This window comes from Salvelinus alpinus, chromosome 30 (genome assembly GCF_045679555.1).
Source record: "Salvelinus alpinus chromosome 30, SLU_Salpinus.1, whole genome shotgun sequence".
Lineage (NCBI taxonomy): Eukaryota > Metazoa > Chordata > Actinopteri > Salmoniformes > Salmonidae > Salvelinus > Salvelinus alpinus.
Window position 1 is genome coordinate 36,457,797 of NC_092115.1, and position 13,218 is coordinate 36,471,014.

The 13,218-nt window shown below is 39.8% G+C and overlaps 1 protein-coding gene across 1 annotated transcript; it reads left to right on the plus strand.

Moving 5' to 3' along the window:
* The first annotated feature begins 5,642 nt into the window (after positions 1–5,642).
* On the plus strand, positions 5,643–12,966 carry LOC139560380 (peroxiredoxin-1-like). Its single transcript, XM_071377089.1, has 6 exons — positions 5,643–5,684; positions 6,419–6,535; positions 6,721–6,874; positions 10,680–10,802; positions 10,939–11,069; positions 11,718–12,966. The coding sequence occupies exons 2-6, from the start codon at positions 6,430–6,432 to the stop codon at positions 11,801–11,803; spliced, it is 600 nt and encodes a 199-aa protein (XP_071233190.1). The 5' UTR covers positions 5,643–5,684; positions 6,419–6,429; the 3' UTR covers positions 11,804–12,966.
* Positions 12,967–13,218: the final 252 nt, after the last annotated feature.

The window sequence follows — 13,218 nt, forward strand, 5'->3', positions numbered from 1 at the left end:
GGGGCTGTCGTTGTGAGGAAAATGGTCAGCTGATGGCCTCAATTATATAGGTCTGGATGGCATAGTGCGTAATATCCTGTCTACATGTACACAGTCAGTTTATAAGGAGCTTCGTTCTTTCCATAATATAATATACAGTGCCTTTAGAAAGTATTCAGACCTCTTCCCTTTTTACACATTTTGTTATGTTCCAGCCTTATTCTAAAATGTATTAAATCATTTTTTCCCTCATCAATCTACACACAATACCCCATAATGACAAAGCGAAAACAGGTTTTTAGAAAATGTTCGCAAATGTATTAAAAATAAAAAACTGAAAAAACATATTTACATAAGTATTCAGCCCCTTTGCTATGAGACTCGAAATTGAGCTCAGGTGTCTCCTGTTTCCATTGATCATCCTTGAGATGTTTCTACAACTTGATTGGAGTCCATCTGTGGTAAATTCAATTGATTGGACATGATTTGGAAAGGCACACAGGTCCCACAGTTGACAGTGCATGTCAGAGCAAAAACCAAGCCATGAAGTCGAAGGAATTGTCTGTAGATGTCCGAGACAGGATCGTGTCGAAGCACAGATCTGGGAAAGGTTACCAAAACATTTCTGCAGCACTGAAGGTCCCCAAAAACACAGAGGCCTCCATCATTCTTAAAGGGAAGAAGTTTGGAACCATCAAGACTCTTCCTAGAGCTGGCCGGACCAACCAGAGCAATCGTTGGAGTAGGGCCTTGGTAAGAGAGGTGACCAAGAAACCGATGGTCACTCTGACAGAGCTCTAGAGTTCCTCTGTGGAGATGGGAGAACCTTCCAGAAGGACAAGCATCTCTGCAGCACTCCAACAATCAGGCCTTTATGGTAGAGTTGCCAGACAGAAGCCACTCCTCAGTAAAATGTTTGCCAAAAGGCACCTAAAGACTCTCAGACCATGAGAAATAAGATTATCTTGTCTGATGAAACCAAGATTGAACTCTTTGGCCTGAATGCCAAGCATCACGTCTGGAGGAAACCTGGCACCATCCCTATGGTGAAGCATGGTGGTGGCATCATCATGCTGTTTTTCAGCGGCAGGGACTGAGAGACTAGTCAGGATCGAGGGAAAGATGAATGCAGCAAAGTACAGAGAGATCCTTGATGAAACCCTGCTCCAGAGCACTCAGGACCTCAGACTGGGGCGAAGGTTCACCTTCCAACAGGACAACGACCCTAAGCACACCACCAAGACAATGCAGGAGTGGCTTTGGGACAAGTCTCTGAATGTCCTTGAGTGGCCCAGACAGATTCCGGACTTGGACCCGATCTAAAATCTCTGGAGAGACCTGAAAATAGTTGTGCAGCGACGCTCCCCATCCACCTTGACAGAGCTTGAGAAGATCTGCAGAGAAGAATGGGAGAAACTTCCCAAATACAGGTGTGTCAAGATTGTAGCGTCATACCAAGAAGAGTAACGGGTCTGAATACTTACAGTTGAAGTCGGAAGTTTACATACACCTTAGCCAAATACATTAAACTCTGTATTTCACAATTCCTGACATTTAATCCTAGTAAAAATTACCCGTCAGTTAGGATCACCCCTTTATTTTAAGAATGTGAAATGTCCGAATAATAGTAGAGAGAATGATTTATGGCAGCTTTTATTTCTTCCCAGTGGGTCAGAAGTTTACATACACTCAATTAGTATTTGGTAGCATTGCCTTTAAATTGTTTAACTTGGGTCAAACATTTCGGGGTAGCCTTCCACAAGCTTCCCACAATACGTTGGGTGAATTGTATATAAGGTATTTCAGTTTTTTATTTGTAATACTTTTTTTATTTTATTCTAAAAACCTGTTTTTGCTTTGTCACTATCGGGTGTTATGCGTAGAATGGTGAGGATAAAAAAAATGTACGACCATTTTAGAATAAGGCTGTAACGCAACAAAATGTGGAGAAAGGCAAGGGGTCTGAATACTTTCTGAAATACTGTATGTCATATATTGTCATAAAGAATGTAATTATAATGATAATATTCACCTGGAACTGGTACTGGAAATTAACGAAATCGACAACCATGTCTCTGCCACTAACAAAAACAGTCATGGGTGGTAACTCTACAATTCACTCGAAAAGGCAAGGCACACTGGGAAATTATATTGGAGGCATCGTGGAGGAGTCACTTAAAATGTTCAAGATGATACTAATCAAACAGGGTCACAGTGACTATCGGTTTGAATAATGACTACGAAATCACTTTAAGTAACGGTGCTCAGAGTTAGGAAGTGCAACGGATTTCCTCAAAAGTTTTGAGTAATGACAGCACATTGGTGTTTACAGTGCACAGTGGTCATGTTGCCTGGTCCCAGATATGCTTGTGCTGCCAGCTCCTAAGGCCATTGTCATGCCAATGGGACCAGGCTAGTCATTTTCTGCCCTCAGATGAAAAGATGCTACAGAGATAGTTGGGTGCACACTGAAGGGCCCAGTGCCTCTCCTCATCTCTCCTCCACCTCATCCTGCTGCTGCTGTAACTGGGGTGATGTTTTTGCATGTTGTTGCCATGGACACCACATGAAGGGCCAGATAAGAGGGGACCAACACAATAAACCCTTATTAAACTCGCAGGCAGCGTGCGGTGGGATACAGATCAAACAGAGGCCTACAGCCCAATGTTCAGCTTTCAAAAACACAATAATATGGACATCAATAATACCTGAATAATCACAAAAACACTAATTACATCGTAATTTGTTGTTTGAAGAGCACTAGACCTTCCTCTCTGTTTTCATATACCGACTGGAAATGCAAATGTATTCCTTCTCCTGTTTCTAAGGACCTACAGTGCATTTGGAAAGTATTCAGATCCCTTGACTTTTTCCACATTTTGTTACGTTACAGCCTCATTCTAAAAATGATTAAATCGTTTCCCCCCCTCATCAATCTACACACAATACCCCATAATGACAAAGCTAAAACAGGTTCTTAGAAATGTTTGCAAATATTTATATAAAAATAAATGAATTAAATATCACATTTAAATACAATTGAAGTCAGAAGATTACATACACTTAGGTTGGAGTCATTAAAACTAGTTTTTCAACCACTCCACAAATTTCTTGTTAACAAACTATAGTTTTGACAAGTCGGTTAGGACATCTACTTTGTGCCTGATACAAGTAATTGTTCCAACAATTGTTTACAGACAGATTATTTCACTTATAGTTCACTGTATCACAATTCCAGTGGATCAGAAGTTAACATACACTAAGTTGACTGTGCCTTTAAACAGCTTGGAAAATTCCAGAAGATTATGTCGTGGCTTTAGACGCTTCTGATAGGCTAATTGCTATCATTTGAGTCAATTGGAGGTGTACCTGTGGATGTATTTGAAGGCCTACCTTCAAACTCAGTGCCTCTTTGCTTGACATCATGGGAAAATCAAAAGAAATCAGCCAAGACCTCAGAGAAAAAATTGTAGACATCCACAAGTCTGGTTCATCCTTGGGAACATTTTCCAAATGCCTGAAGGTACCACGTTCATCTGTACAAACAATAGTACGCAAGTATAAACACCATGGGACCACGCAGCCGTCATACCGCTCAGAAAGGAGACGCGTTCTGTTTCCTAGAGATGAACGTACTTTGGTGCAAAAAGTGCAAATCAATCCCAGAACAACAGCAAAGGACCTTGTGAAGATGCTGGGGGAAACGGGTACAAAAGTATCTACTGTATATCCACAGTAAAACGAGTCCTATATCGACATAACCTGAAAGGTCGCTCAGCAAGGAAGAAGCCACTGCTCAAAAACCGGCATAAAAAAAGCCAGACTACGGTTTGCAACTGCACATGGGGACAAAGATTGTACTTTTTGGAGAAATGTCCTCTGGTCTGATGAAACAAAAATAGAACTGTTTGGCCATAATGACCATCGTTATGTTTGGAGGAAAAAGGGGGATGCTTGCAAGCCGAAGAACACCATCCTAACCGTGAAGCACGGGGGTGGCAGCATCATGTTGTGGGGGTGCTTTGCTGCAGGAGGGACTGGTGTACTTCACAAAATAGATGGCATCACGAGGAGGGAAAATTATGTGGATATATTAACGCAACATCTCAAGACATCAGTCAGGAATTTAAAGCTTGGTCGCAAATGGGTCTTCCAAATGGAAAATGACCCCCAAGCATACTTCCAAAGTTGTGGCAAAATGGTTTAAGGACATCAAAGTCAAGGTATTGTAGTGGCCATCATAAAGCCCTGACCTCATTCCTATAGAAAATGCGTGGGCAGAACTGAAAAGGCGTGTGCGAGCAAGGAGGCCTACAAACCTGACTCAGTTACACCAGCTCTGTCAGGAGGAAAGGGCCAAAATTCACCCAACTTATTGTGGGAAGCTTGTGGAAGGCTACCCGAAACGTTTGACCCAAATTAAACAATTTAAAGGCAACGCTACCAAATACTAATTGAGTGTATGTAAACTTCTGACCCACTGGGAATGTGATGAAAGAAATAAAAGCTCAAATAAATCATTCACTCTACTATTATTCTGATATTTCACATTCTTAAAATAAAGTGGTGATCCTAACTGACCTTAAACAGGGAATTTTGAAAAACTGAGTTTAAATGTATTTGGCTTAGGTGTATGTAAACTTCTGACTTCAACTGTAAATGCAGAGGGTTTTTTACTTAGTTATAAGGAATTCTTATCACTTTACATGTCCCTGTAACACCTAAAGAGTTTGCAATAGGTTTAGATGCCATTCCCTCAGGTGTTGCTTTATTATTCAGGAACATGTCAAGACCTGACCCTCAGAGTCTACCTTCCATTAACCCTGTTGACTCAACAGTAGGAAAGATTTGTTTCTCTTTTGGTCCATTCAACAACAGAGCGATACGAACCTTGTTTCAGCAAAATGTTGTATGCCTTATTGGAATGGATTTATTGATAATATCTGTTGAAAAAAGTTTGGATGTTGCCACACACATACCTACTTGTTCACAAAATTAAGGAAGTTTCCTTTAAAATGATTCATAAATATTATCCTGTCAACCACTATATGAAGAAGTTTAAGAAAAACATAAACTCAAATTGTATCTTTTGTAATGACCACCCAGAAACAGGTTTGCATCTTTTTTGGCATTGTATTCATGTAAGGAAACTGTGGCAAGACATCAGTAGATTTATAATTGAACACATTTATTAAGATTTTACGCTATTGTGGAGAGACGTACTGCTTGAATATTTTACCTACAATATAAATAAATTGAAACAATTTCATGTAATTAATTTCATTATTCTTTTGGCCAAATTTCATATTCACAAATGCAAATTTACAAACAAAACACCACATTTTCGTTCCTTACAAAAATACATTTAACTATATTTTAAGACCATTAAATACTCTACTAACAAAAAAGCTGTTACACATAATTCTATGCATGTCCCTTAAGGTCCTTGTGTAATGTGATATTGTAACCCCTAGCCCAATTGTCCTTTGTATATTATTTATATATACTTGTGTTCCCCCATGTACGTTCAGTATTGAATTGTTGTTAAAGAAAATAATAATACAAATAAATAAATAAAGAATGGGCTGTGGCCACTGGCAGTGTTCTAACATCGCGAGAATTGAGCTGCTGTATATAGTTCCATGCGATTAATCTCGTTCTTCGCACTCCTCATCTCAAGCGGCTGCTGTAGGACCAAGGCTGAGGTATGTGTTTTGTAGGGCTACACTTTCAATCTATCATGAAATATATAGGCTAAAGCACGTTTTCGGTTATTCCAAAAAAAGAAAGTGAAAACTTAGCCATACTATGACTAATAGTTTTTCACTTTTATTTCCTTATCATTTCATTTGTGTGCAATCTTACCGGCATTAAACTTGTAGCCTACATTTCCATTGACGGCAGAATAAATGAGTTTGTTTAGCTTTACAATAGTTTTTGGGGGGGATTATGTCCAAGTGGCCTACATAATTTATTTGTTCAATGGAATATTGGAATAAAAAAATCAGGTGAGGGGAAAAAAACGAATGCAGGTTTACGAAATAGGACTGACTGCGTGTGCAATATAGTAAAAGGTTTTGCCACTTGCCAGGCAAGAACAGCCTGTTGAACTATGTGATTAATGCTTAAAATAAAGCCATAAATGGCCATTTAGGAAACACCTGTGGATTAGGTGTTGCTCATGAAAGAAGTGAAATCTTCCATAGAATCAATTTCCTATTCCTGCCTGTATTGTTTTCAGTTCTTTTCACATTATAGCTTCAATGCCGAAAATGTATAGAAAGAGGATGGAGAGAGCATCCCAGTTCATCTGTCATGTCCAGTTATCTTAGTGTTTTTTGTGTACTACCATGAGTGGTTATTGCTGTATAATGTATATTGACAGCATACATAAAACAGTTAAGGATTATTTGTTCAATTTATCTTCCTCCCCCTCCAGTGAAACTGAAGATGGCTGCAGGTAAAGCGCGCATCGGGCATCTGGCCCCTGACTTCAAGGCCACAGCAGTCATGCCAGATGGACAGTTTAAAGACCTCAGCATTTCCAACTACAGAGGTAGACCTACTACTACGTTTCATAGTATTCTGCACTGTCCTTTGTTGATTGATTTTAAAGTTTGATAATACAGTAATGACCTATAAGCCTGTTGGATAAGATTTTAGTTACATTGAATATGTGCTTCCAGGCTCCGCAACTTGATAGGTTTGTCTAATGGTGTGTCTTGTGCTGCTTGCCTGCAGGGAAGTATGTGGTGTTCTTCTTCTACCCACTGGACTTCACCTTTGTGTGCCCTACTGAGATCATCGCCTTCAGTGACGCTGCCGAGGAGTTCAGGAAGATCGACTGCGAGGTCATTGGTGCCTCTGTTGACTCCCACTTCTGCCATCTTGCCTGGTACGAGTCTTTTGCACAATTATTTTGCCTTATGAAGATTTCATCCTAGGTGACGCAGGATAAGTTACAGTGCAGCGATCATTTTATAATTTTTTTTGTATATATTTGTATTCAAGTTTTACAAAATGTACATCAATGTAAGTACAAAGATTTTACCATATCCCAACCAACCTTCCTTCCTTCCTCCACATAACACATTCATTGGAAACCCTAAGAGAATACTTAATGTTCTCAAGCTTTAGGAAGAACATTACATCGTTGAGCCATTGAGAAATAAGTGGGGGTTGAGCAGACTTCCACTGGAAAATAATTCTACGTCGAGCTAATAAGGATATAAAAGCAACAACATCGGCATGTTTGGGGTCCAAGGAGAACGCGTATTCTGGAATACCAAAAACAGCTATCAAGGGACATGGCTGCAGGTTAATTTCAAGCACCTCAGATCATTTTTTAAAGAGAATCCCAGTAATCTTTGTAGTTTAGAGCATTGACTGAACAGAGACATGACATCTATCACACTCATCATTTACATTTGGATATATTTCAGACAATCTGGATTTGGAAAAATGCACTCTTTGAAAAACCATAAATTGTATGTGACCAAGATGAGCACAAGATGTAGTGGAGCGTACTCTATCAATCACCTCCTCCCACCACTCCTGTGTGAATTCAACACCCATTTCCCGTTCCCAAGCAGATGTAGTTTTGTTGGTGGAATGGGAATAAGTGAATCTTATCAATAGGACCCATAGTAGAATTTAAAATGCACTCGAAACTGGTACCAAATCTTAAGTGTGGAAGGCACTACAGGATTGCCAGTATAGCAAGAGGTGGATGCTGGGAGAGAAGAGCGGAGTAAAGCAGGAAGAGAAGCAGAAATACAAGAATGTGCCTCTAGGTAGCATCATGGGGTATCTGGAGCATGTAACCAGAATAGCAATTACTGAAAGTTGGCTGCCCAGTAATAGTATACAAAGTTGGATAGTGTATGACCTCCACTAAACTTGCATCTCTGAAGTAAAGATCTACTGACTCTAGGTACCTTTCCTCCCCAGATAAATGTGGTAACAGCCTGATTGATTGACAAAAACAAAAGAAAGTTGGTAAAAACAATGGGATAGATTGAAATGGATAGTTATTTGGGTAAACTGTTCATTTTTACAGCATATAAGTGATAGTGGTAAGCTACCCCATCTCTGAAAATCAGATTTAATTTGCGTAAGGAGGGGAGCAAAGTTTGCAGAAAAAAGAGCATGTAATGAACAAGTAACGTTCACTTCAAGGTATTTGAAACCAGAGCGGCTAAGCTGAAAAGGCAAGTCTGTCTGCTGGAACTGTAGCACTGCTGGATTGAGTGGGAAGTACTCACTTCTCTGGAGTTTCAGCTTGTAACCGGAGAAGGAGCCAAAGTTCTCCAGAATAGAAAGGATAGAAGGTAAACAGGTTACAGGGTTATTTACATAGAGTAACAAATCATCTGCATATAATGATAACCTATGTTCAACTCCTTCCTGTGTTACACCTTGGAAAGAGGAGGATGCCCGTAAAGCTACTGAAAGAGGCTCAATGGCGACAGCAAATAATAAAGGGGACATTGGGCAGCCTGTCCCACGTTCCAGGGCAAAATAGTCAGAACGGTTGACATTGGTACAGACACTGGCCTGGGGAGATGTATACAAGAGACGGATCCATGAGCTAAATTTGTCCCCAAGTCAAAAGAATGTAACAGCAGCAAATAGGTACTCCCATTCAATTCTGTCAAATGCCTTCTCTGCATCTAGGGAGATTACCACCTCAGGGGAGTTGGAGAATTGTTTAGAATAAATCATGTTAAACCGCATCTGAATATAAAAAAGAATCTGTCCTTTTATAAAGCCGGTTTGTTCCTGTGATACGAGTCCTGGTAAGACTACTTCCAGACACCTTGCTATCACCTTCGCCAGCATCTTTACATCCACATTAAGGAGACTTAGGGCCCTAAATGAAGAACAGGAAGTGGGGTCTTTCCCCTTCTTCAGGTGAAGCGCTATTGAAGCCTGTGTTAGGGTAGGTGGCAGCGAGCCACGTTCAAGTGATTAATTATACATAGGTAAAAGTAAAGGGGCTAACTTGGTATGGAATTTCTTAAAGAACTGTTGGAAACCCATCGGGCCCTGGAGGTTTGCTGCTCTGCATTGACTTGATAGACTGAATAACTTCTTCAAGGCTGAGAGGAGATCATCTACAGTTTCAGCCTCAACTGTGGGAGTCTCCAGTTCGCCCAAAAATGTTGTCATATTGGCAGTATCTGATGGAAATTCAGATTTGAAGGTGTCATTGATCCCCGTAGGGTCAGAAATCAAGCTATGAGAGGAATCTTTCATTTGGGGAATCAGACGGGTAGCAGCACTGCGTTTTAATTGGTGTGCGAGCAGACGACTTGCCCTGTCGCCATGTTCATAGTAGGTACCACGTGAATGCAATAGTAACCATTCTGCATCTGTAGTGGACAAGAGATTGAATTCAGATTGTAAGTTCAAGCGTTGCTTATATAGCTCTGGAGATGGCGTCAAGGCATATTGGTGGTCAAGGATGGCTTTAGTGAGTTCTTCTAGTTTAACTTTCCGAGTTTTGTTAATATGAGAAAAATAAGAAAGGCCTGAAGTGATTCCCATAAGAGAGAATGAGAGGTTGAGCTTGTCTGATTTGAAAAATATATATTATCAATAGAAGTGGAGATAATGTTACAGAAGTCTGCATCAGACAGGGGAAGATAATTGAATCTCCAACAGAGAGGAGTACGAGTTTGTCCTGATAGGACTATGTCGAGGGCTAAAGGTCCATGGTCAGAAATGACAGTGGGTAAATATTCAGAAGAGGTGACATTTGGAAGTAACTTGTGATCAATAAAGAAATAGTCAATACAAGAAAAAGAATGATGTACATGTGGGAAAAAAAGAACACTGCCTGGGGATTCTGAAATCTCCAGGGATCTGTACACCCATTCTGAATCATAAAATCTGAGAATGGACTTTGACATAGCAGAAGGAGACATAGTTCTGGGGTTGGAGCGGCCTAAAGCCGGGCTAATAAAACAATTCAGATCCACGCCAAATATCAAAAGATGGGTGTTCAGAGAAGGGATTTGGCAGAAACCAATTTGGCAAATTCAACATCATCAAAATTGGGAGCATATACATTGAACAATACTACAGGTGTGTGCCAGTTATGATTAAAAATCTCCCGTTACTGTCTGAAATAACATTAGTAGTAGAGAAATGTATTTTTTTACTAACCAAAATTGCAACCCCTCTGGCTTTGGAGTTAAAGTCTGAATGGGAAAACCTGACCTGAGCCATTGATTGATCTTTAATGCGTAAATCTGCTTTTAGCTTTTCAAATGGGAGAAGATCCTAGACCTCTTGACAGGATTATTCATTGTTTTAGTATTCCAAGATAAAACTTTATAGGAGAAGCACGAGTAGTGAAATCCATTTGAAAAGGCATTCACAAAATAGTAAAGTAGGTCAACAAATACCGCACGTTTGCACGGTCCAAATTATAATTTGGTGTATCATTTTACTGCAGTACTATTATATTAGGCTACATGTGAGTGTTATAGGCCTACAGTCAGTGCACATATTTCAGTTACTAGAGTAGGCTAAAACTTCAGTGTCCAAATATTTTTTATTATTATTCAGAGGACCGGCACACAGAAACCTGTTTACTACTATCCGTGTCCGTCTGTATACCACAGCTGGCAGGGACGCTTGGTCTCAGACACACAAAAAAAGACTAAATTCAGACTCGTTGTGTGTTCTTACAGGACCAACACACCTCGTAAGCAGGGCGGTCTGGGTCCAATGAAGATCCCTCTGGTAGCCGACACACTGCGTTCCATCTCCACGGACTACGGGGTGCTGAAGGAGGACGAGGGCATCGCCTACAGGTGGGTTCACAACAGACAAGTTCAAGGGTCAAAGTTCAGTGTTTCTATGACCGACTGGGTCAAAACCTGGGTAATGTGCCCAACAAGACTAACACAAACCTAAATGACTCAATCTATACCATATTTATTTTTTCAGGGGCCTATTCATTATTGACGCCAAGGGCCTCTTGAGGCAGATCACCATCAACGACCTTCCAGTGGGACGCTCCATCGACGAGACCCTGCGTCTGGTGCAGGCCTTTCAGTTCACTGACAAACACGGAGAAGGTACATAACTAACCCTGCTTTCTTTTTGTTTTCTAAAAGACAATACCTCCTTATCCTACACAGAATCAGGCTAACCTTTTGCAGTGCCATATTTTACCATGTACCGTCAGAAGACACATACACTATGTCAGGGGTCATCAACTAGATTCAGCCGCGGGCCAATTGTTTTTCTTGAGCAGATGGTCAGGGGACTGGAACATAATTATGAATCATTTGTACGATAGAAGCCCAAACAGATACTGTATTTGACAAAAACATAATTTCAAACCTTGATTACATTGGTACACAATCACATATGTCTCTCTATTTATGAGTGGAAATACTTAGTAACAGATTTCCTAAATTAAAATAATTTTGAGGTGAATTCCTATTGATTTTAGTGTTACATGTACAAAAATGTTTTTGTGGCTCAAAACTTTGGGGGGGCCAAGGGCCGCCAGTTGACGATACCTGCACTATGCATTTAGCATTTAGAGCACTATTACCACTCTCTCTTTTAAGGTAACATTCCATGTTTGTAACAGCTGAGAATGTTAGGCTGATAGTAGATGTCAGAATGTATAAAAATGTCAAGCTCCGGTTCAAAGTGTTTTGTTTATCATACTGCACTGTCCTGACACACACACTTCTTCTCTGGTGTTTCCTCAGTCTGTCCCGCCGGCTGGAAACCAGGAAGTGACACCATCAAGCCCGACACCCAGAAGAGCAAAGACTTCTTCTCCAAGCAGCACTAAGATGATGAGTGTCTGCAGCCTGCTGTAGGACAACTACAGTTACAGTACATTTCAATAGAACAATAGGCTACTGCTCTTCACTATCTATGTGCCTGGGAACTGTAGAACAATGTCATCAGCATTCCATTATCTGTCATGTGTTTAGATAGAAATGATGACCAAAGAATCAAGATTAGATTGTGTTGGAGATGTTTTAGTGTCATTAACCAGGTTCCATCCAACCTTTTTATGCGAGTAAAGTACATGTCGGATGAAAAATGTATTTGCCGGTAAACTTTCCAAATGACAAAACAAAATACGCTAGACAAGGTGGGATCGTTTTGTCTGTAAAATGTATTATGAGAGAAATGGCAGTGGAAAGGCTTTTATGAGCAAATATTGATATAATATATATTTTTTAAATTATTGTCACCATCCTATCAAAGTAAACTTGGGAGTCATGTGATGACATGTGTGCACTACGACTCGGGAAAGCATGCAGTTTATTAGGCTACAGATGAAATAAGTTATGATGAACTTCACAGGGTGGTGAACGTGCCAGTTGATGAGCTTGATACTCCTTTCCAATAAATATCGAGGGTCTTATTCTGGTGACATGATGATCGATGTTTGGCTGCCATTTGACAAATTAAAATAATCTTGCTCTTTTGCCCATAATAACCTCATGTGTAGGCTATACCTGCACTGTATCTGCAAGCTGTTGGCTAGAGCACACATTCGCTATATTAGGTAACATTCTTTGTTACAAAATCATCAGTAGAGTTGGAAATGCGATGGAAACACATTTAACTTATTTTTTATTTGATACATGGGAATTTAACTTCTAAAGTAAATTTTATGTGCACTACGTCATCATGCACAGATTTTTATCCGCTACAAGGCAATTTGATGGAAACACAACTCTGGTGAGAAAAGGTGCAGATTTTAGAATATTCACATGAAACTGTCGCCAGTTAGATGGAAGCCTAGCTAATGATGTCGCCATTTTGTTTTCTGTTGTATCATTTTGGTAACATAGTTTTTGTCTTTAGGCTACAGTCTGTGAAATGATGAAAAGCAGCTTTACTGGGGGGAAAAGTGAGAAGAAAACTTAGTTTTTTTACAGTGAAAAACAAACTACTCAACTGTCCTTTCATCTTCTAAATAAAAACTTTTACAAAGCAGTTTTTTTTTTCCCTTGACAGATTATCAGAAAAACAAACTTAACATGTTTGTTAATTACTTTTTGTATGACTTACGATGAAATTGAAATCTGGGTTAATTTAACAGTTTAGTTTGCAATTCTGTTTTGTTTTTTGGTGAATTTCGCTACAATGTAGCTAGACATGATACACTACATGACCAAAAGTATGTGGACACCTGCTCGTCGAACATCTCATTCCAAAATCATGGGCATTAATATGTAGTTGGTCCTC

Excerpts from the sequence above, each read along its gene's own strand:
- LOC139560380 (XM_071377089.1), top strand. The coding sequence starts at position 6,430 with ATGGCTGCAGGTAAAGCGCGCATCGGGCATCTGGCCCCTGACTTCAAG. Across the intron at positions 6,875-10,679 it reads CACTTCTGCCATCTTGCCTG|GACCAACACACCTCGTAAGC; the intron begins GTACGAGTCTTT and ends GTGTTCTTACAG. Across the intron at positions 10,803-10,938 it reads GACGAGGGCATCGCCTACAG|GGGCCTATTCATTATTGACG; the intron begins GTGGGTTCACAA and ends TTATTTTTTCAG.